The sequence below is a fragment of the Dicentrarchus labrax genome, unplaced genomic scaffold, assembly GCF_905237075.1.
Source record: "Dicentrarchus labrax unplaced genomic scaffold, dlabrax2021, whole genome shotgun sequence".
Taxonomy (NCBI): domain Eukaryota; kingdom Metazoa; phylum Chordata; class Actinopteri; family Moronidae; genus Dicentrarchus; species Dicentrarchus labrax.
Genome location: NW_026136721.1, coordinates 10,733,478 through 10,757,494, shown reverse-complemented (window position 1 = coordinate 10,757,494; position 24,017 = coordinate 10,733,478). Strand labels below are relative to the sequence as shown.

The window sequence follows — 24,017 nt, the reverse complement described above, 5'->3', positions numbered from 1 at the left end:
TCCTGCAGTGATTAGTACTACTGGTTCATAACCATAATCTACATATTAGGTCGTTTTGCAGAATGAATCAGCCCTGTTAAATCATCGCGCCAACGGTAGCACAAGGCCAGCTGCTGAAGATTATCTGCCCTTTAAGGCTTATGTTACACTAATGTAAGAGCAAATATAGCTCACTGGCATGATTTGTTGGGAAAACAAAATGATTACATAACTCCAAGAAGAGGATCAGTGTCTGTATTGTACATAGGGGGTAAATATCTCTATTATTATTACAGTATAGTAATAATAATAGTCAGTAGGCAGCTTTTATTATTTGGAATAAATTCACATTAATATATGTTTTAAAGCAGAGCAGCATTGATTGATGAAAACTTTAGGTACCAAAATATGAAAATATAGAAGACAACACATAACACCCCCCCCGCCCCTAAAACTAAACTATAACAACAAAAGCTAATAGTGTCTGAAACCTGAACTAGTTACTTTCAAGCATACCGTGCACACTAAATTATTGTACTTTATTTATAGCGTGCCACAAGTTTAAGGGAAAGCAGGATGACATAGCACCCAGGTGTCGGTCATGCCATTAAGATGAGAACAGTGTAAAAGAAGCACAGATTTGATTGGCGAGTAAAACAAACAACGAAGGTCACTTCATCCAAATCACAAAAAACATTTCTCACTTACATCAAGTGATACAGTACTTAACCCCATGAAAACCCCTGAAACTTCTACTGTGACCCCAATACATGCAGTGAATATAATTTTGTTTGTGCAGCTCAAAGCAATGGGAATTTACATTTGAAAAAAAGCTACCCACACATCTCTTTTTTTGAGCTACGACTAGCAGTATCTAATCTGATTATTATCATGTTATAATACTATATTATTCATCCATTTAACCATTATCAACTTTTGAAAGTATAATAGCTTTTATAGTTTGAATAATGTACTGTTTTTTAGATGATGTTTGTGTAACGTGGTTCCAAAAACCGACATTTTCACCAACATACATACAGTAATAAAAGGAAAAGTGTAAAATACTTCATCAGCAACTATGAGCAGTTAGCAGCTTAAAATGAAATCACATTTGCAATTTCTCTAAATATACAAAGTTATTAAGGTCATAATAAATTCAGGCCAGCAACTTTACAAAAGGAAAGACAAACATTTAGGATCCAGTCTGTAACATTGGCTGTAAGGCAACACCATTTCTGTTGTCGTCACACTCGTCATCACTTCCAGCTTTGTTTTGGAGATTCTGTGTGATGGCATCCGCTGGTGGTGCAATAACATTGCATTTTACTTTGAAAATGTCCCATCTCTCCGGCAACAGGCCGTGGTTGAACATGAAAAAAGCCAGTGAGGAAAATACTAAGATGGTTGACAAAGTGCAGAGCATGGACACTGTCCTGACAGGGGACTTTTGGACGTAGACGCCATCTTCCAATTTGCAACCAGGAAGATGAAGAACAACAGGAAGACCTAGAGCGTTCTCTCCCAACAAAATCCTCATGGTCAGCCCTATGATGTAACCCACCATGGCACCGTAACCATTTGTCACTTTGAAGAAGAGCACAGACACCAGATGGGGGAACATAAGGGTATAGGAGATGTCTGCTCCAAGAATCCAGAGGACCAGAGTGCTGTTGGTGTAGAACGTAATGGAGGTCCCAACCAGACCCACCACCACCACTGTGAGACGAATCACCCATTGCATTTCATAGTCTGATGCCTAGGAACATGGAGTCATACAAAAGGAGATTCATATTCTGGTATTGATTCTGTTTGTGCTTGTTTAATTTGGAAAATGACAGGGCAACCTAACCGTCATCTCTAGAGACAGGCTGTGTTACTGAGCTGCCACCCTCAACATTTGGCACTGCTTACCCGTTTACGCAGGATGTTCTTGTAGATGTTTGAAGAGAACACAGAAGTTGCAGACAACAGGCCAGAGTCTGTGGATGACATGACGGCAGCGGCCACAGCTCCAATTCCAATGATTGAGATGTAAGACGGAGTGAGGTTTTGTAGGGTCAGGGGCAGGACCAAACTATACTCCCCACGTTCATATGGAGATGGAGAGCCATACAGCGTTAGGTTCCAGTCTGGACAAGAGAAATAACAATTAAATACTTCTCAATTTCCTCACCACAATATTAGATCCATACAGCATTCATATAGGAACCAGGGATAAGGTAATTCTGTACCAACTCGCACTTGAGCGACTAAGGGAATTATGTTTTTCAGTGGCAGTGGAAAAAGCTGTATACACACGACAGTGACCTTATAAAGTTGTTATGGTAAATAGTTGTGTATTTACACATCCAGCAGACATGGAGCAACATTAGCCTTCGCTTGGGGTCATGTCTGTGGCTACCTAGTCGAAATTCCTGAGGGAAATACCAATATCTTTAGCTACTAAATGCTAAATGTGCACCAGTCACTATCTATGTCTGGGCAGGTAGATCATAGTGGGTTTTATCAGAGCTTTTTCACTGAGAACAGCTGCCTGCTGAAACTGGGGTGATGAGAGCAGTGAGAGTGAGCCATAACAAAAACTACAGCAGAGAGATATTCTTTGTGGGTTTGTCACACATAACATTTGATCAATTCACATAGAAATACTGACTAGTGCGGCTTTAAATCATACTTAAATTATACCATTTACTTTTTCAGTTTTAACATAATTTTACTGACACTCATATGTAAAAATAAATAAATAAATAAAAAAATACGTCACAGAAGGCAACCTCATCAAAATATTTGCTGTTTGTAATGAAAATGTGTTACCGCTCCGTGTTACTCTTTTTAAGAAATCATTTCCCAGGAGTTTTCTTGACAATACGGGAAAGCACTTGCTGGTAGGCCTAGTACTGACACATTTAACCCCAGTTTTATTCCTCCTTTTTTAATGATGCATGGTTCATGATGAATTGTTTCAAGTTCACTACAGGTAGCTGGTCAACCTCTATGGGATATGACACTTTATATGACGCACTAGCTCGTATTTTTCTGCTGCATTCTCAGTGGATTGGAGCTGCGGTCTCTGGTGAACTTTTCCTCTAACCGTAACATTTTGACATTCCACTCTGTCACAGCACACAGCTCATCCTACAAACTAAATATGCCCACAGGTTTATGCAGGCAATCTGAGTAAGGGGCTGATTTAAATAAAACATTTCCAGGACAATATAGATTATTTCTAGGATATTTAGTCATTTCAATTTCCAGGTGTTTCCATGACTGGAAAACTAGTATTCCAGGTTCTCTAAAGGACGTGGGAACCCTGTGCTAAACGTAAGCTACACTTCACATTGCTGTCACATTAGCTCTTAACCCTAAAGTACAGAGGACATATGTAGGAGACTTAGGAAGGTAGCAATCGATGAAGCGCTGTTTTCTGTGTCATATTACAAAATAACTGACAATCAGTATTTTGGTATCAAGTATCTCCAGGTCACAAGTGTGTTAAAGGTCTGTCACCTTTAACATAATTCCTACCTGTGGAGGCAGCGACAGCCCCAACCAAGACTGGAGGGATTCCCAGTATGGCAATGACAAGGGCAGCAGCATAGCAGGTCAACTGGGCTGTTAGTGGTGAGGAGGCAGACAGCGTCCTCTGGTGGAAGCTCTGAAATGAAACACTGCCAAGCCCCTAGAAAAAAGAGCACAGGGAGAAGAGGAAGATGCATGTTGAGGACAAGACTGAAGGAAACTGTCAGTGACTGAGTTCAGGAATACTGTTTAGACAAACATAAATATTTGCCCTTTGTATTTCCTTTATTCTCACTACACTTGGATGAAGGGCAAAAGCCAAGGAAACACTCTAGTAAGGTTACTGTTCCAGCACAGTACACACTGACAATTCAGACTCTCTCTGCTGACCTTTACCTCCATATACTATGTATGTCTTGCATTCCTGCCAGTATAAGACATTCAGAGGCAGAGCAGGACTCACTGACTCACTTTCAGTCACTCATTCATTATTTTTCAGTCAGCTGAAATTTGAATTTGTCAAAAAGTTTTTTTGCTGATCTGAAAGACATAATCTTGTTAACACCACCATATAAGAGGGAAAATATTAAGGCTATGAGGAGAGCAGGGCCTGTAAAAGCTCATAAAATGGGCTGTTATAATGTCAGCTACAGGTAGGTACTGGTATTCTCTTTTGTCTAGTCCTGTCCATGTCTGTTACGGACCACATGCTGCTATTTCATGATGGTTAAAAATGGGAAAGATGTTTTAGGAGCATAGTAAATATTTAATTCGACTTTTTTTATTCTTGCTGCAGTATTAAAAGAGGTATTGAGGTATCGTTTTTTAGTTCAAACCTCTGGTGTCTCTTACTCGTTTCCCTGCTCACCCAGTGTCATCTGCTAACCCAGAACACTCGGCTGCAGACAACACCCTGATCTCCACCAACTTGTCTCTGGCTCATTCCAGCAAGCTATCCATGTACACCTTCGCACCCCAGTGATGCTTCAGCCTCTACCTCATCATCGGCGCCCCTCATCACCACCAGGTCTGCCTGTCGCATCCTGCCTCCGAGTTCAACCAGTGTTTAGAGCAATGTTACGTAACTTTTCTACCTTAAAGCTACATTATGTAACTTTTCTACCTTAAAGCTACATTATGTAACTTTTCTACCTCAAACTAAGAGCCTCAAAGTAATTTTGATGCTACACTGAGTTGTAATATGGTGAATGTCATTCCCACTCCCACGCCTGTTCCTGTACTATGTAACTTTGTGTGTACTGAGTGAGTGAGTGAGTGCGTAATGACACTACGTCAAACACCACCAACTATCTCACTGATTTCGGTGAAGCTGGATCATATTTTATGGAGAAAATATTTTCTGGCTCTCCCTCTGGTGTCCTCTGGCTACTCCGCCTCAACGGACTGAGAGCGGTGCCGGCGCCACGCAAGAAGTGGAGCCAAGAGAGCTTTGTGAAATAAAAGGCTGCAGACAGACTGCACGCTGGACTTCTTGCTGTTGGCCTAGTCACAAATATTAGCTGGCTTGCTATGTCTTGTGTTGTGTCACTTCTTGATGTTTGGCTGTGTTCGAAAAGTTGATCATAAATAATGTAATAATAACAAATCAACACGTGTACAGATGTCCATATTTATACATCTCATATAATGTTGCTTAACATCCATTATACCTCAAACAGTGATTCTCCAGCAAGCGTTTCTCAATATTTCCAATGAAACACAGGTTCTCAAACCATTTCCTGCACTACGTGTGGGAATACAGGGTACACTGCTCCCCTCTATTTTCTACCCTCTCCCATTCGCCTTGGTAACATCTTGTACAACATTATAATGTTTGCTCTACATTTCCTGTATCTGTTTCAACTAAAATTCCTCTCATAGCTGACCCTGGCATTCCATGCACGTTATCCTGGTTGTATTAATTCTTTCAGATCATTGCCAGAAATGTATCTGGTCATTTCAGGCCTTATAGGTACCCTAATTTAGTTATTATTTTCCCCTTGTGTATGTGTGTGTGTGTGTGTGTGTGTGTGTGTGTGTGTGTGTGTGTGTGTTTGTGTGTCATCATGGCAAAATGGGGTCCTGGAGACACCTACTGTAAAGGGAAGTACTTTAGGGCTATAGGGTTAGAAAATGTGAGCTAAACCTGGGGGAATATCTGATTTTACAGCAAGGCTGCCAAGTATGGTAAATATATCAACCTTTAAGAATCCACTATCGGTCGACCTCTCATTTATAGGTCTGTGGACAGATTTTGTCAGTGTGATAGCATCACAACCGTGCAAGATGCAGTCAAATTGAGGAACGAGTTCAAAAATTGGTGTGGTCTGAGAAAGGTCCCCGGTAGTAGGGGGGTATGAAGAAGGGAGAAATGGGCCATTGCCCTCCCCACCTTATGCCCCTAGCCCACATTTGTTTTTTGTCTTATGTATATTTATTGATTTCAAAGTGATCTTTTTTAATCAACATATAATTATGACCTGCTGTGTACTGTGTCTACTGAAGCCCAAATACCCAGGTATGTCCTGCATATAAATGGAGGGGGTGGTTTTTTATGGTAATGATTGCTGCTTATTGTCCCCTTTTATTTTATCTGATATTATGGTCATGGCTGACCTCATTCAAAGCACTCTAGTCATTATTTATAATTACATCAAATATTTTCTGTGACAAATTTTCATATTGCATATTTATCTAGAATTAGCTGCCGCCTGGTTAGGAAAGGAACAATATTTTCTTTTGGGGGGCCGGGGGTTATTCTGTATAATCAATGGCATCATTACCGTGTCAGACTGTAACATCACGCTAGGGTCTAACCGTCAAAGACTCATCATGAGCGTGCCAAATAAATACATTTGATCATTGTTTAAGTCTCTGTTTCAATTAAGTCTCTCCTGATTGACATTAATCCTAAATTCTGACTCAGAATTAAATGACTCTGAATTCAGGTATACATTCCTATATGTAATAATGTTCATTATTTCATTCTGCAACAGTGTCATGAAAGAGAGACTTTCTATTTTTTGTCTTTGTCATGCACATGAAAAGTTGATTGGAAACATGATTTCACATCTATTTTGCCAAGAAATTGTCTTTCATTAGAAAAAATCTACCTGAGGAGATCAGGTTTCTCTAACCACCTTCCTAAATTAAATAAACTCATTTAGTCCCATTTACATAGTATTGAAGAATTAGGAATTAGAGGTCACTTAAGTGCATACGTGTAAAGGCATTGATGGTGGTTTGTCTGTCTCCCTGACATGTAGCTGTGCTCTGACCTTATGGATGGAACTGGGAAAGTATGATACTGATAAATATTTAACTCACAAGCATTAAGAAGTCATCAATCCACTTCCAGACGTTCTCCTGCTCCAGAGTGCCGAGCCAGGGTTCTTGGATCGTGTGGTTGAAAGCAGTGTGGGCAATGTTTGTAGATATGGGGTTGAGCAGCAGGAAGGGAATACACAACCACTGCAAATAAATATTGACATTGGGAAACTGAAGACTTTAGCACAACAAATCTATTATCTTATATATATGAATATATTACATTCAATCCATTGTGTTTACACACCACACCTAACATTGAAGGTGTGACGTCTGCATTAAGGAACTTTCATAGCAGGACTGAAGTTTTTTGAAGATGTGTGTGTGTGTGTTTATCTGTGTGTGTATCTACCATACTGCCAACTGCTGTTCACAATTAACTGGATTGTTTAAAGATTTTGGTTTTATACTAGATGTTGATATCTGCTGATACTGTACATCTTTAAAATGTGTGTACTACTGTACGAGGCACTGTATCTCACCAAACTGAGGAAAGCTAGAGAGAGCTGGATGACGTCAGTATAGGCCACTGAGTAAAGGCCTCCTAACAGAGTGTAGATAATGGCCACAGCTGATGAGATCCAAGCAGAATAGGCATAGGGCAAGTCAAGTATCACACTCATAGTTGCTCCTGTCGGAAAAAACCCACAAATACAGAGATTTAAATGCTTTACTTGCGTCCACTAAAGACTGTGTGTTTTTACTTGGTAGGTGTGTATGTTTACCTAAGCCAAGCAGAGTGCAGGACACCCACAGCACGTCCACCAGCAGGGAGGGCAGCACTAGAGCACCACTCAGTATGTTGCCATACTTTATCTGGAATGGGTCCATCATGGTGACATACTTCTTGTCCCTCATTGGCTTGGCAAAGAAAAGACCACCTTATGCAGATGAGATATTAACCATTATATTATATTTACAATTTTAATCAGTTACTGAAAAATACGTTGTGTTGCATAGTTTTCAGTGTCCTTTCATCATCTGATGCTGTGGACACTGTACCAAACAAGGTAAGATAATCCTTTATTGGTCCCAAGAGGGAAATCTAGAATAAAATAGAGAAACTTGAAGAAAATTATTAATAATTGTAATTATAAGAATAAAATAAAATAGAACTACTGCCTCCATGACGTGTGACTTGTCTTACCTATTATGAAGGACACTGAGTATTGTATAGGCATAAGAGCCCATATTAAGCCCATTTTAGGAGTGTACACCGCCTCAGCCACACCCAGGATAAAACCTCCTCCGACCCACGTAGCTGCAGAAGAATCACACACACACTTTATTTGAGTGTACTGTATTTTTCGCAGAATATATTGCAGATGATGTCTCCTGTCTGTTTTCTGTGAATACTAGTAGGAGATAGAATGTGGAAAATATATGATCCACACAGTAATCACATCTGCATCTAATACACTATTACACTATTGCTTCATCTGCTGCAGTATTTCTGTCAGACAGGTTGAAATGAAAGTGTTGACATAACAAAACATGGCCTTGAAAAATGTGCTCAGCAGGCTGGTACTGGTTGCGCAAGCTTGGAACAAGTTAACCACAGCAAATCTGGCACAGTGGATATTATGCTATTATATTTTATTGGTCTAGCAATGAAATAAAGATGTAACATGTTCAAATGGAAATTATGTTTTGAGAGGACAGTTTGTCCATGAAATTCATGCTACTGTAGCCATCAACCCTATGCTGATTCACACCTCACAGCCAACCACAATGAAAACGGCAGTATTCAGTGGACACGTTGCATCTGTGCCTTGAATCATGAAACTAGTGCCCTTTGTCTTGAGTAATGTAATCCAGCTAATCTCAGAAAATACAACAATATCCACAGGATTACTGAATCCCTTCAATGCTCAAGACTGAATTAACTGTTATCTCCAATAAAAATACACAATGAAATTTCTGACTGTTAGTCTGCACTCCGATGCACTAATTAAACAATAAACTTCTCCATGATTGACATCAGCTCAAATCAGCTGCTCCAAGACCACAAATCTATGCAAGCTGATATAATTATCACAATATCCAGACAACTTTGTTGTCCCAAAATATGAGATAATTAACTTGACATTGAGATAACAGGATTTAAAAAATAACTACTATCTTTGCACACCTGTAATCTGTCAAAAACAAAACATGTCAAAAACTTAAGTTTCCCATTGAACAACATACCAGTCATGGTGAAAATCCCAACCAGTAAACTGATATTCCTGTCTCCGAGGAGGACCACTTCAGTCCTGTCTCCATGGCTCTTCCTCTCAGCCTTCCTGGACTTTCGGGCGGCCCACACCCCTGTCCCCAGAATCAAGATATAGAACAGCACCACGGCAACCACACCTGGGATGTTCAGAGCCATGGTGGTCACTGTGGAGCTCACTGACAGGCAGATGGGCTGAATGGATAACAAATATACATGAACTGAATGTGCGAGGACAAAGGTCACAGTCAGGAAGCTGAAAACATCAAACAGATAAAGTTCATTTGTCCAAAGCCAAGATTTACTCCTCACTAGTTAGCATTCATAGTACAGGGGGAGACAGAGAGAGAGAGAGAAAAAAAAGGCTCCAGGCTCTGGTCAGGCCCCAGACCGTTCACCACTTTTCCTTCCTTGGACCCCTTTAGATAGGTACTGACCTCTGCAGACCGGGAACACCCCACAAGAGCTGCAGTTCTGGAGATGCTCTGACCCAGTTGTCTAGCCATCGCAATGTGGCCCTTGTCAAAGTCGCTCTGATCCTCACACTGCCCATTTTTACTGTTTCTAACACATCAACTTTGAGGACAAAATGTTCACTTACTGCCTGATATATCCCACCCACTGACAGGAGCCATGATAACCAGATAATCAGTGTTATTCACTTCACTGATCGGTGTATATCATTCATTTATTTACCCATTTCTATTGTATTCTCCCTTTCTTGTATCCATCTATTTGTCTTAGTCTGATTTAGTTTTGGTTTGACTCCTCTCCTTTCTTGGCTTCTTTGTTCATTTGGGTGAGAGCAGTAACTTTCTACGTCAACCGCTTTACTTCTACTTGTTTAAGGGTTAAAATTGACTACTCTTCCTCTTACACTCTATGTGTATTTATTTTTTTAACCAGACCCTAATATGCATTACCGATTTTGTGGTCACTCTAATGAACTATTAAATCCATTAGTTCAAGGGTCATGTAGCACAGCATTGGGAAAATATTCGTATCAGTCAAGTTTAATGCCTATAGGTCAGAGACAGGAAGGACAGTGACACAGCCTGGCATGCTTGCAGACAGTATACTCACCACATGAGTCAGGGCAAGTGATTGAGGGCAGCGGGCGAAGAACCAAAACCACAACACTTACCCATCACTACATAAAAGAGGCACTGTGGCTGCTGTTAGTGGTGGTGCCTAGAATATGGACAAACATGGCACACTGAAACCACATAATATCACAGAGCCAATGGTATTCGATAAAAATCTCTTTTAGAGTCAGCTGCATTGAACATACAGTACAACTCAAACAATTTGTGATTCAGTGGACTGAATGGTTAGCCTTAAAATGAATCAGCAAAAATGTTAATCATTTATAATTTCAGTTATCTTTCAAGCAAAAACCTCCACAAATGATCAGACCCAGTTTCTCCAGTGTTAGGAATTGTAAATTGCATATCATTGGGCTTTAGTTTTTCACTATTTTCAGATTAAGGCACATTAATCAACCATGAAAATAACTTCATTACAGCTCTACATGCTAGGTACAGCTAAAACACACCACACCACTAAAGCACAAAATAGATGCTACTACATTTACTTGAAGAAAAATCTATATTTTTTCATTCCCATTAAGACCCAAATATTATGTTACGGTTACATATTGCATAGCATTTACAGTACGAGGACCAAATGTTTACAACTTGAAGCTAGCGAACTAAACTTCAGAAAAAAACAACACTGCTCGCTAGGTCGCATGTCCATTACATCATTCTAGTTTGACTGGAAGTGCCTTTCTTTTAGTATCAGCTTTAGTCCAAGGTTATTTATCTGAACTAGCAATGAGTGAGCTAATCCATCCATGACAGTGACAATGATGGTAATACACAGCTAGAAACACTGACACAATATTAGTGTATGTTAGCTATTATTGGTCCACAACTAACAGGCATTAGCTAAATAACAGTTAGCAGGTAATATAAAGACAAATGAGAAAATGTGGGTGTCTGATAAACTCAGGTAGCTCAATGTTACATCACTCTGTCCTAACTTTGACGTCTAGTCGTTCAGGTAGCTACCGAGGTTGATGTTACCTGTAACTTAACTAACGTTACATTAGTTGAGAAGCTGTTGAGGCAGGACATACTGTAGCTATCTAATATATCGTATACTGTTAATGCTCTAACTATGACTCTAACTTAACCCTCCCGCACAACGAAAACTGTCATTTTTCCGAACAAGGAGCGACCAAAAACCAAAAACCAAAAACCCCCAGTTTCATGAAGACATCACCTGTTGAGGGTCAAGACTAAGCCCAGCTGCGCGCGCATGCAGGCTCATGTACCCAGCACTGGAAGATCATGTTAGCGAGGGACTGCAAACATTGAACATAACTTGTTTTGGTCATTACAACTGTGGTTTTAAAACAGTTTTATTTTGCAAGCTAATTTCTTCACACTGTACGGAAAGTTGACCTCGGGTGAAATGTAGCTAGGTTAACAAAAGCTACTTAGAAAAAGGAGTTCAAACTACTTTGGGAAAACAGATGAACAATGTTCATGTGATACAAAACTATAACAAAATATGATACAAAAAAAGGTCACATCCAAGCAAACACAAGTCCCCATTTGTTTACAGGGCATACATAAACCAAACAAGCAGCTGGAGTTTCTGTTGTTAACTACACAACACATGCCACAAAAGTAATCAACCACTTGAATCACTAATGCATGTAGTTGAACTGAAAGCTACTGCAGTTAATCTGATATAATTGCATGTAGTTCACTACTCCCCAACACTGTGTACAATGCAACATTGCAGATTTTTCACCTCCAGTGCCTCAGTGGTTGCTAGATATGGCCCGGGGGGAAGGTCAGACTGTGGTCTGTGGACATCCCATCCTGCAGGACAAGCTCTTTTCCAACGCTCAGATTCTGGAGGTGTCATGGTACCCACCGATGCAACACCAGCTTTGTGGACTGTCCATTTGTCCCCGTTTGACCTGTGGCAAAGTTTCAGTGACGGCACATTGGTGGTTTTACCAAGCTGGAGAGTTAATAACAAACACGATAAACAAACAATTGTACAATCAACACAAACGTTTTTTAGTATCATGTTGGTTTGGTGGTTGCATGGAAAGAGCCAGTGAACTGTGGTTGCATAATATATGCTTAGTCTATTTTCCCTGATAAATAGATCAAAAGCTGTTAAACCTACTGTGCTTGTTTCCAACTGTGTGTCAGTTCATTTACAAGTGTTTGTATAGCTTCCTGTTTACTTCTCTCTGTTTGTCGGCCTGTTTGTAATAGTCAGTCAGTCAGTGTGAACAGGAACTGAACCAGAACTAAAATGCAACAATGAATCATTTTTCCCCTTGGTCCGGAACAAATGAATCAAACTACAGGTGTGGATTGAACCCATGTATCAGTTGTATCAATAACTTCATACACCAGTTTTCTAAATAGCAACTTGTGTACTTCAAAAATGATTTTCCTTCTGAGCAATACTGAGATCAAACAACGGTACTTGGGTGTCCGTGGGATATTCAAAGACTCCTCCTCTCCTGGATTGTGTAAGTTAAAAGACATCTTCCAAACCATAATACAGTCTCTTGTGCACTGTGAAACAATCATTTAACTCTTTATTTATATTGCAAGATGACAGTGAAGAAAATACTATTCATTATAGAAAATAATTTAAATGTATTGCTTACAAAACATCTTTGGTATTGCTAGTTGCAAAACACTCACCAAGGTTAACACAGGCATACAAAAGAAATCGGTGGATGTATTGCTGAAGTGAACACATTCAGAGAACACTAAGTGACATTAATGTGAATTAATTAATTAATATACCACAGACTGAATCAAGTACATCTACATGTATATCTATACAACATGTACATCGTATACTACGACAGCATCCATGACAATTAACCAAGATACAAAGAGAAACACTATTTTTAAAATGAACCTGAATAAAAAAATGTCCTATGTTTTGCTTTTGCAACAACAAGCTTTTGATGATAAAATAATGAGTACTAATGTTACATAAAGTTACAAAGACTTAGGTGTCCCGCTGTGGGGCGTATGACGTCACTATTTACCTATAATGCCTACAAATACACTTCCCTTTAAGTTTCTGCACTTTATATTAATTTACATATTTGTCCAAGGCACAGTGTGTAAACGTTTCAAAATGTTCCTCTAAAATCAAAATGGAATTTCTTAGATTTTTTTTAATTAAACTCTACCTGAGCTACTGAATAGTGTGAGACAAACAGACTGAGACAAATTAAAGTTGCATTAAACAATTGTCACCCTCTAGGGTTCACGAGTTGATTTCAAAACAAAATCACAGAAAAAAGCGATGACATTAAGTACTGCCTCATCATTCATCAAATTTGTTATGGCTATCATGTAGGCAGATACCTGCCTGACGTTACTCATACATTTAACAGAAACAGAACATGAGTATCCCATTAAAGTCCAAACACTCAGCCCTGGATAAGTCAGCTAACCCCTCAAAAATAAAGTCTGTTTGCTTGCTAGATATTCCACCCTTATAACCTTGTTTAATTTGGCTCTCTGTCATAGAGTGGCTGTCCAGTTATACATGACAAGAGTTTTTAGCTAAAGTCTGACCAAAGCTACAGCCTCCAGCGTTGATCCTCAGTGGGATCAACAGTACGTTAACCCTATAGCACTACACTGTGATTTAGAGTTACCATGAACACATTGTTTAATTGGAACTTTATGCTATGAATCCTGACAACCATCAGTCAGACTGCCAGATTATCATCGTTAGAGGACTCATTTTAGCAACTTGACGAGGAAGTCGCTGATGAAGATTCCAGCGACGAGGATGACGACCATGAGCAGCAATGTGAGGCCACGCCGTAAAACCAGCTGTGTTATTGACAGAACATCCCCCACTGTAGTGGTAGTGGATTTATTTTGGTCTGCAATATGCACCTCCTGGTATGTGTAGTCCTCTTCAGCAGTCACACAGCTCGATGTAATAGTACTGATCTGAGCCTGGTTCTGATTTGAGTCTGGAGGTTTGAGGGAGAATCTTTAGTATTAACAAAACACTGTCATGCAACGTTGTTTCAGTTCATGTCAGAACTTACCTGTATTTTTCATGCTGACTATCACTTTTTCTTCTTTGATCTGGACTCCAGCTCTCACAAGAGCCTGATCCAAGAGAATAAAGACATTACCAATAGCAGGTTTCAACTATATATATATATATATATATATATATATATATATATATATTTCAATATATCTGAAGACAAAAAGTAGCATTTTGTTTAGTCAAAGGATGTAGGTACGCACCTCCTCAACAGCATTCTTCCAATCAAGTTTCCACAGATATGTGAGGAAGAAAAGGGACTGCACACCCACACAAATGGTCAGTCCAGTCCATAGTCCTTTTACAGAGATGAGAGAAGAGTTTTAATGGCTATTTTTGAACATTGGTTGACAAGCGGGAGATAAGACGACATAAAGCACCAATTATAGAACTGTACATTAATTGCCTGTTCTCACCTACAATGCCCATGTTTGCTGCAAACATGAGAGACACACCAATAGGAAAGCCAATGAAGTAGAATCCCACCAGGTTACACAGAGCACCAATCAACTGTTTTCCTGCTCCTCTGAGAACACCTCCAGCCACGCCCTGATCTTATCAAACAGAGATTTGGTTAAATAACATTCTGTACATGTCAATTCTGGTCTGAAATCCTGATTACTTGCATGAAACTGTTTCTCACCGCAATGGCATCAGCAAGATGTGTGAAACAGAATATGATCAGGACATCAGCAACCCTCTGTAAAATTTCTCTGAAAAACATGCAGACAGAGACTCTTGATGGACACTACAATATGTCCTGTCAGGGAGAGGCACAGGAGAGGAATTATGAGTTCTTTAGTGAGCTAATGGTGTATGTAAAATATAAAACTGAATACAGTGAACAGGTAAGAACACTGCATGTAAACTAGAGCTTTCCACTAATCAAACAAGAAAAGTGTAATGACATAACATGATAACCTTCGTGCCAAATCATCTTATTTGACATAGATTTTTCCAAACCACCATCATGTCTAAGGACTGTTGTATGCCGCTTAAAACTGGGGAAAAGTGGGCTCATATAATGTAATCATTTGAAATTATTTAGGTTTGTTTTGGTGAACAGAAATGGAACAAACATGGACACCATTTGGCCGACTCTGAGGAAAGTGGGACGAATACCTTTTTTAGCAGTGTTTAATTTGGCATCACTGAGTTCAGTCATTGTGAGTCAGCATGAAGATGAGTTAATGTATTACAGTCTGGAGAGCAGTGCTATTTCACAGAGACATGGACTATACAAAAAAGAATAACTGAATAATTCTGACTATACAAGAAAGTGAAGGATACTGTCCAAGACTTTACTTACGGCTCTGAAGTGAAAATGTATCCAATGACATTTCTGGCGATGGCAAAACTGGCTCCAACAATACATGCAATTATGACTGTCATGAGAACAAGAGACAAAAAAATGTTGTTTATACAGTGAACACTTGAAAAGTGTGTTCTGAACAATTTCACACCATCATTTTCAAAATCAGCAGGTGAACACAAGAACAAACTGAAGTATTTTCAAATGGAAAATTACTGATCCAAACTGAGGACGTTTCGGCCTCAACTATTCTTTTTAAATAGGAAGTGTGACTACAAGCCTACTTTTCGTTTTTCTACTACATATTATTATTATTATGCTATATAACTGTTTACTAATCTGTGTAGCATATACATATATTTTACACTTTGGCAATGTAAACCTCTGTTTCCCATGTCAATAAAGCTCCTTTGAATTGAACTGAAAATAGTTTAAACAAAAATCTAGATGACACAGTGCTGCCATCTAGAGGTGACATAATGCAATGGTTCTCAGCCTTTTTGGTGTCAAGGACCCCAAAATTGATACACATCAGGCCAAGCACCCTTATGTGATAAGGTGTAGTCTCAGAGATCCCCATCTGATAAGATTTAGTTATTACGTAACTGTCTATACTGTAGATTGACAGATTAACTGTAACTGTGTGAAGTGAAACCTATGAACAGAATAGTCATATACTTATACTTTCTCCCACTGGGCTAACTTCTTGCTAATGAAATAATAGTGAAAATATTAAAATATTATAAAATATAATCATGGATTCTTGCATATAAGCATTGATTCTTACATGCACACATGATGGGGACTTTGCAAGACAGTTTGGCCTGCGCTATGTTTCCTGCACCAAGAGCATTCCCAACCCGCACACTGGCAGCAACAGACAATCCCAACGGGAACTGTGAGGAAAAATTGATTAGCAAAAGTGCATTAAGACTACACTTAATTTCACTAGAGCTGACACATTAGCACAGGGTTAGCCTTTACAATGGTAGTAATAACAAGAGGAGTTACCATGTAAGCTACAACTGCCAGCTCATATGTTATAGACTGAGCTCCCAGCTCAGTCTCACTAATCACTCCGGCCAGGAATCCTCCTATTTCAAACACCCACCACTCCAGACAAAGCATGAGCATGCTGGGTATGGCCAGTTTGATGAAGGGACCCCACTCCTGCAGACAGTCCATTGACCAACCTGTGGGTCAGAGCTGGAGGTTATGTTAGAGCTAACTCCTGTGAGCAGTTGGTTATTATGCTCAAAAGACAGAAAAGGATGGACATATGCTGAGATTTATGCTTGACAAAATCTGTGTTAAAATCACAAAAAGGCTAGAATTACTGTGCTACTGGCAAAAAAATGGTTAGCCAACAGCCTTCGGACAAATAATAGAACATAAACGTAAAAATCCTCACTCGGGTCAGCTAAACCTGCACACCACATTACACAGTTATAGAGTATAACCAGCTTTGTCAAACATTACACACTGGAATGTGTTTTTGTGAAAAAAAGAGAGACGTGAATGACGTAAGAGGATGAAAGATAATTTATGCAGTCAACTCTAGAAAAAAAAAAGAACCCAATTTCATGTTGTGCTTACAGTAACAATGAGAAAACAACTCACCTCCCCATGTGGCCTTATGCAGACCCCTCCAGCAGATGTAAATGTACAAGATCACAGCCAGCAAATACTGTGAGATAGCATTGGCTGCCGCAGATCCACTGAGAATAAAAGAGAGAGCAAAGAGGTAAAGAAGAAACAACAGAAAGCACTTATTCATATTCACATTTTGTCCGTGGCTATGAAACTAGACTTCATATACATTTTGTGTCCACATGGTTATTTAGATTCTTAAAAGAAAAAAAAATAATAAATGTTATTGTTCTGGTTATTCAATGTAATATGTAAAGCATATTTAACAAACTTACTCCAATTCAGTGACATAACATGTTAATAATTAAAAGCAGTGTCTCCTGATGTAATCGAGTGTTATAATATATTAATAATTACACAAAGCTCCACTACAGAATGTTGGAAAACTCACGCAACACCCAAATCCAGACGATACAGCAAGATGTAGTTGATGATTGCGTTGAAGACATTTCCAATTGCTCCAGTTACAACCTGAGGCCATATGATTCCCTGTGAACCACAGCACAACCCTGTATCAGAATAACTATGGTCCAGTCATTAACGGTGACATCAGTGTGTTTGTACTGCTGTACCTGATTTTGAAGATACCTCCCTTGCAGCTGGTACATAAAAGCAGCCTGAAGAAGGAAGTCAGTGTCACTTTGGTATACTGTAGGCACATCTGAGCTTGAGAGTAATGATCAAGCAAAAATTTAAAAAAACTTTTGAAATCTGTGTGTACTGTATCTTATCATCATGCAGAGGATTCAGAATGCACCAAAACTCACCGGCAGGGCAGGCATGAAGATCTTCACATACATCTGGGTGAGACTTCATGTGAAACACAGGCAAACAAATATGCATGTGAGATTGTGGGGTTGAGACATATGACTGTACATATAATTAATATATAAAATATGAAGTCATTAGGATTGTTTGGTATGGATCTAAAACAGTGCATGAATCGAACCAAACATATCAAAACTGTAAACTACTCAATCTCATAAGAACTGAATACACTGTGTGTGCCTTTAACTGATAATGTGTGCCAATTAGGTTGTTCATAAGTTGATCCCATTATCACTTAACCGGCTTCTGCAGGTTTTAACAGGATGAAGGAAAAAGTATTGGTTCCATGTTGGTTTTATTTTGTAGTTGTTACAGAATGATCAATACAATTGTTTTTTGAAAAACAAGTTATGTTGACAGCAGCTTATTTCGAATAAAGATGAACGTTTTTTGCTGTCTTTAAAAGCTTTATAGATATTAAGCCCTACAGCAATCAGTGGTAAACGTTTTGATCATCGTTTTTCCCTCAAATCAATAATTAATTCTGACTGACTGCAGTATAGGTCATAAAGCCCGCTGACACCATATTAGCAGATTGGACATGGACCAAACTATAAAAATCAATGTACACGTCAAATACATTTTTCCCAAAGATAGTTTCTGTAATTTCAATGCTGTTGTATGCTGAAGTGTTAGTTTTTCTGATAAGTTTGGTTTTAATTAGTTATTTGAAGCACATCATAACTGACAGTTGACCCTGACTGTGATTGAGTCGGCACCGACCCCGATCACTACTGTGTATCTCTGTATCCGTACAGTGGGAGGGAGTCCAACCGATATGTTTTTATGAGGCGGATACCAATACTGATTTTAGAGGGGAAAGATTCACAGATTACCAATATGGTGGCTCATATAGAGACATTTTGAGAAAATAAAGAATAAATAAAAACAAAATAAATAGCTTAACATCAGAGCTGTAAAAAATACTAGCCTTTCTGCATTATATACTGGAAAAAAACAGCTTTCATATTGGTGCACATAAGATCAATTATTTGCATATGCTGATATGATACCAATATGTCTGCCATAGGCCAATATCGGTCGATAATCTCTGCCAACCAATATATCAGTCAGGCTCTACTTTACAGATGCAGCAGGCAGCTGTTTTTAAAAAACTCTAAAACAACAATGTACACTACCTGCCCGCACCAAACGGCAGGTAAACATAGTAACTAGCTGTTGAACATGATGAAGTTAATGCAGGTTTAATGTACAAATGAGCTCAGTTACTAAAGGAATCTGCAGCAATGAACAGTTTGTCGCCACATGTTCCTCAGTTGTTGTTATTTTAGGGGGAGAGTAGGATATAAAGGCGGTTTAAAGGCACGTAAGAATTTCTGTCAGTTATTGTATTCATTCTATTTCTAAATGTATACAAATCTAAACAGATTGTCACATTGTCACAAGACCACATGTCCAGCACTATCAGGTGTCTGTTGTTTTATGGACTATTAATGACTGACCTGGCCACCTCTGGGCTCTGTTTCACAGCGAGCAGGAGGGGTTCAGTGTTGATGAGGATGGCCCAGCAGGGGAAACAGGCCAGCAGCAGAATCAGAATCCCCCTCTGGAGAATCACACCAACACGCTTCATGTTACCGCTCCCATACGTCTGCATGAAAGAGGAAGACAGAGGAAGAAGCAGAGTTAGAAAAATACTAATCACACCAATAACCAAGGTATGACTAGTCAAAGAAAACTAACGTGATACAAAAGCATATTGTTGAGTTGTTTTAAAGGAGACCCCAGGACAACCTGGGAACCTGGCAGCTGTGTTTGTCTTGGTTAGATAAATAAGGTGAAAGAACCTCTGGAGAGGACTACCTGAGATATGAGGGTATCACAAGTTGATGACAAACCAGACCCAATGGAGATACCAGTGACATTGACCACCTGCAATAAACAAAGAAAACATAATTCAGGGAAAAAACACGTATTAAAAGACAGATCATTCAAACACCAGTACGAGCAGGCTGTCTAAACACAGAGAGGATTTGAGCAAGTCTCCTCACCGCAATTGATAACGATACTCCAGCAAGTTCAGTTTTCCCCAGGTGACCACAGAACACAGTGCTGACGAAACTGATCATGAAGATCATAGTCTGGGAAATAACCTGGAGTACAAAAACAAACCCAAAACCCTTTACTTACACACAATATATTCTTTAACTATAAACATGAGGTGTCATAAATATATAATAAATATGCAAAGGAACGTGGGCTTTTTGTGGTTCTCAGCAACAACTGCATTATTATTATATTAAAACAATTTGATACATATTCCAAATAACTAGCTAAATATCAATGGACAAATGCAGAAATTAGGAATTGGATAGAGATGGCTAGCTGTGTATTATTCAACATTGTAATTACCTGTAACAAATTAAAAAATATAATCATAAAATGCAAATCATCTAGTCAAACGCAGCAAACAAGTTATTACAGACAGTGATTATCAATGATTATGAGTTTAAGGTATTGACAGCTGTGTTCTGGGGTCCAAGACCCTGTAGGGGCCTGAAGGCACCAGAATGAATTAGTGTGTTATGTTTGTGAGCTTTTAATTTGGGCTACAACTCACAATTATTTTCACTCTCCATTAATCCGCTGTTTATTTTCAGATTAACCAATTAACTGTTTAGTCTATAAAACGCCAAAATCCTTACCAGCAAATGTTCGTAATCTTTGCTTGAAAATATACAATACAATACATAATACTTAATTTAATTTAATTAATTAATTTTCTTCGATTAATCGACTAATTGTTGCTGCTCTGGTTTTGATTATTGCAAATGTGTTTGACGAAGCTGCATGGGGGGGGGTCTTACCACTGGTCCCGCTAGTTTAAGAAGTTGCACGAGCTCATTCCGGTATTCCTGCGGGATGAAGCCCCTCATCCTCCCCAGGCACGAGCCCTGAGCGGAAGAAGCCGCCTCAGCTGCCTTCAAATCTTCTTTCACCCCTTCTGCATATTTAACGGGAGTTTTTCCAGAGCCGTCCATGACAGAACAACCTACCGAGTTCTCAGCAGACAGGACGGACAGACAGCCGCTGCTCTCCCCGGGCACTGACAATGTCCGCCTGTTTGATAAGTGAGAGTCTGAGGAGGGGTTAGGCACGTGCTTTCAGGAGTGTCCTCCAAAGAAAACCACCTCGTGCAGCAGTTTGGGGCGTCACTATCATTGAGTAAACCCGATGGTGCATTCAAGTTCACATTATGAGGATCAGTTTACCTAAGTACTAGTGCAAACTTGATGCACTTGGACCATACCTGAGTATTTTATTCAATGTTACTGCTCGGCTTTACATTTTGGAGTCAAATATTGTATATTTTTACTACACTGCATCTGTTTTATAGCTTTGGTTGTTTTTTGTTGCAAATTTGGCTTTTTTATCCTAAATATAAATCAAGTAATACATGACGACATATTATTATAAATTAAGCTTCCCGGCAGTATAGTAACCAGAATCAGCCCCACCTTTACCAACTGCAACAGTAAAGTGATGTACACATTCATGCATCACTGATTATAATCCAGTCATATATACAATTCTGAAATGGGCCATTCTGCATAAAGAGTGCCTTTGGTATTTCTTTAATATTTCGATGCTCATACTTAAAGCATGTTCAGTGCCTTTACTTGCAGCAGTATTGTACTTTGCACACTACTTTTACTTAGATAATGTATATAACTTTAGTTACACAAGTTTGTGTGCCTCCTGTGCATGCAACAGCAGGCATGTGCTATTGCCCTAGGCCATGCCTTTCATGTAATATTACAAATGGTTCGACTTTATCCCTAGTATCAAATATCAATGGTATTTGTAAATGATAGTAAAACATTCATGGGTTAGGGCTAGGTTTATTTTCAGGAAATGAAAAGGTTCAAAAAGGTTTGAACTAGCTTATCGTGGAACATCCAAACTATTCTGGTCCCAGTTTGTCAGGCTTCACTTCACTTCAAGCTTAATCAGTGAAAGCTGTTTCTCTTTACAGCTGTAGTATGAACATAAGTCAGAATGCAACACGTCAAATAATCACAAATTGACACACACAATGAAGTTATGTGCACATTTAATAATAATAATAATAATGCAAATGTCTATATATATGCTACTTGAGTAACGAGTACTCAAATTAGAATAAAGCTGTTAAATGCTGTAGACACATGGCTCTGACAGCAGCAGCGTCATCATTTGCTTTCTCTCTAAATGTCATGTAAATAAAATAGATAAAAAATAAAACATCCAAAAACAATTTCATAAGGACAATACAGAAACCAGTCTGAGCGTATTTGAACAATATTTTCACCACGTTGAGAGTTTTGCGTCACTTGTACAGACCAAGCAGCATAATCCAACTGACAGACGACTTAAATTGCTAGAAAATGCAAATTATGTTACATAACCTGTCTAATGTCCTTTCTACGTGACACTTCAGAGTCAGTGTCTTGTATCTGGCACATGTAAGATTAATTTTCAACAGTATTGACACACTGTAAAAAAAAAAATGTGCTCATTCAACTTAAAATAATTTGTAACCTGTCTGCCTTAAAATTTTAAATTGGACAACAATTTAAGGCTTAAATTGTTTAGTTTGGCAAACTTAGTAACTTAAGTTGCTTTAACATATATCTGAGTTTCTTAAACTTAGAATAAATAGTTGGGGAGACAAAGGTGAAGCTGTCAATAAGTCCAATCAACTTTAGATTTTAAGTTTAATCAAGTTTTTTTTTATTGTGATACCAACAAGATATTTCAAGTTGTACAAACCTAAATCCTAGTTTAGACAACATAAGATGACCAGTAAAACCAACAAACTTGGAACGATATCTTGAGTTGTACAAACCTAACAAAAAACTAAGCATGTTGTACAATTAACTTAGAATTTCTTGTTGTGTAAACATAGTAATAAAACTGCTGAATTAACTTATTTTTTAAGGCAGCCAGGTTACTTTTTCCAGGAATAGTTCATCTAAGTTGCAATGTTAAGTTCATTAATTGAACTGCATCTTTTTCCCACACAACTTAAATCTATAGTACAACATAAAAACTATTCTTCAACATCAAAGACCATTCAGAATGCCATTTTATTGAATTTCAAAACGGGGTGGCCTTTTTTTGTCAGATATTTAACATGTTTAGCTGTTAACATTTACATAATAAAACTGTAAAATCTTAATATTACAGTTTACCATGCAAGAATTTTTATGGTATAAAGGTAGGTGTGAAACAAAAGCTAAATGCTTTGAAAAAAAAAAAGGTTTTTGCAATTTCACTGCAATTCAAGTAGATCTTGAGTATGTCTTGATTGAACAAATACTACATACGTTCTACAACAGACAATATTGCACATTTACAACAAGTATATAGGCCTTTTTCTTTTGTGTTGACTCTTCTTAACATGTGATGGAGCTGGCCAACTTGTCACTACACTTGCCCTTGAAGCAGTTTGTTTCGATTCCATTAATTTTGGGCGAACAGTTGCCACTTCCAGTGCCCATGAAAACTTTCTGTATGAGTTTGAAAGTATTTCAGTCCTTTGGGGTAGTCTATGTTGAAACAATAAAGCAGACCCATCATTGTCGCGAAGTCATTAGCAACATCTCTTAGATCTTGCAGAATAATTTTCTCCTCCAGGACAACAGCAACATCAACAGCCTCTTTTGCCAGCAACTCCTGCTTGCTTCCGCCTTCCTCTGAAACAATCAGAAGCCCAATGTCCACTCCTTTTGTGACCTCCTCTTCTGATATGCCAGGCTAAAGCACATAATAAAGCATATGCCATCAATTTACCAATTCACTTTTTGAATTTGGTAAATGTGTATAAATGTATACATTTATTTGCATAATGTATTTAGTCAAGATAATTTTAACAGAAAAAAACATGGAGTCTCAGGTCTGTGATTTTTTATTTTGTAGATATAAAAGTTTAAGCCATTTTCAGGTGATTATACATATTGTAAATAAAGCATGCCCATGTCAATTCTGACAACACTGGGGTTGCTGCTGTGTCACTTAGCGACAAATTAAACTGTGGTTTAGAACAGATTTACA

The 24,017-nt window shown here is 38.6% G+C and overlaps 2 protein-coding genes across 2 annotated transcripts; both read right to left on the bottom strand.

The window, feature by feature from the left end:
- Positions 1–219: 219 nt before the first annotated feature.
- On the bottom strand, positions 220–9,243 carry LOC127355301 (high-affinity choline transporter 1-like). The gene is made up of 8 exons (XM_051386042.1): positions 9,016–9,243; positions 7,973–8,086; positions 7,551–7,706; positions 7,308–7,456; positions 6,826–6,969; positions 3,505–3,658; positions 1,891–2,108; positions 220–1,735 (listed from the first exon to the last, which is right to left on the bottom strand). The coding sequence occupies exons 1-8, from the start codon at positions 9,197–9,199 to the stop codon at positions 1,172–1,174; spliced, it is 1,683 nt and encodes a 560-aa protein (XP_051242002.1). The 5' UTR covers positions 9,200–9,243; the 3' UTR covers positions 220–1,171.
- A 3,414-nt stretch (positions 9,244–12,657) lies between these two features.
- LOC127355298 (multidrug and toxin extrusion protein 1-like) lies at positions 12,658–21,175 on the bottom strand. Its single transcript, XM_051386038.1, has 16 exons — positions 20,789–21,175; positions 19,973–20,074; positions 19,785–19,853; positions 19,424–19,572; positions 17,900–17,942; positions 17,705–17,749; positions 17,524–17,621; positions 17,103–17,200; positions 16,494–16,675; positions 16,270–16,378; positions 15,480–15,555; positions 14,814–14,883; positions 14,587–14,719; positions 14,374–14,468; positions 14,166–14,229; positions 12,658–14,087 (listed from the first exon to the last, which is right to left on the bottom strand). The coding sequence occupies exons 1-16, from the start codon at positions 20,960–20,962 to the stop codon at positions 13,846–13,848; spliced, it is 1,749 nt and encodes a 582-aa protein (XP_051241998.1). The 5' UTR covers positions 20,963–21,175; the 3' UTR covers positions 12,658–13,845.
- Positions 21,176–24,017: the final 2,842 nt, after the last annotated feature.

Excerpts from the sequence above, each read along its gene's own strand:
- LOC127355301 (XM_051386042.1), bottom strand. The coding sequence starts at position 9,199 with ATGGCTCTGAACATCCCAGGTGTGGTTGCCGTGGTGCTGTTCTATATC. Across the intron at positions 7,707-7,972 it reads CTCAGTGTCCTTCATAATAG|GTGGTCTTTTCTTTGCCAAG; the intron begins GTAAGACAAGTC and ends CATCTGCATAAG. Across the intron at positions 7,457-7,550 it reads CTGCACTCTGCTTGGCTTAG|GAGCAACTATGAGTGTGATA; the intron begins GTAAACATACAC and ends TTTTTCCGACAG.
- LOC127355298 (XM_051386038.1), bottom strand. The coding sequence starts at position 20,962 with ATGGACGGCTCTGGAAAAACTCCCGTTAAATATGCAGAAGGGGTGAAA. Across the intron at positions 19,573-19,784 it reads GTGATACCCTCATATCTCAG|ACGTATGGGAGCGGTAACAT; the intron begins GTAGTCCTCTCC and ends TCTTTCATGCAG. Across the intron at positions 14,230-14,373 it reads GGAAGAATGCTGTTGAGGAG|GCTCTTGTGAGAGCTGGAGT; the intron begins GTGCGTACCTAC and ends CTCTTGGATCAG.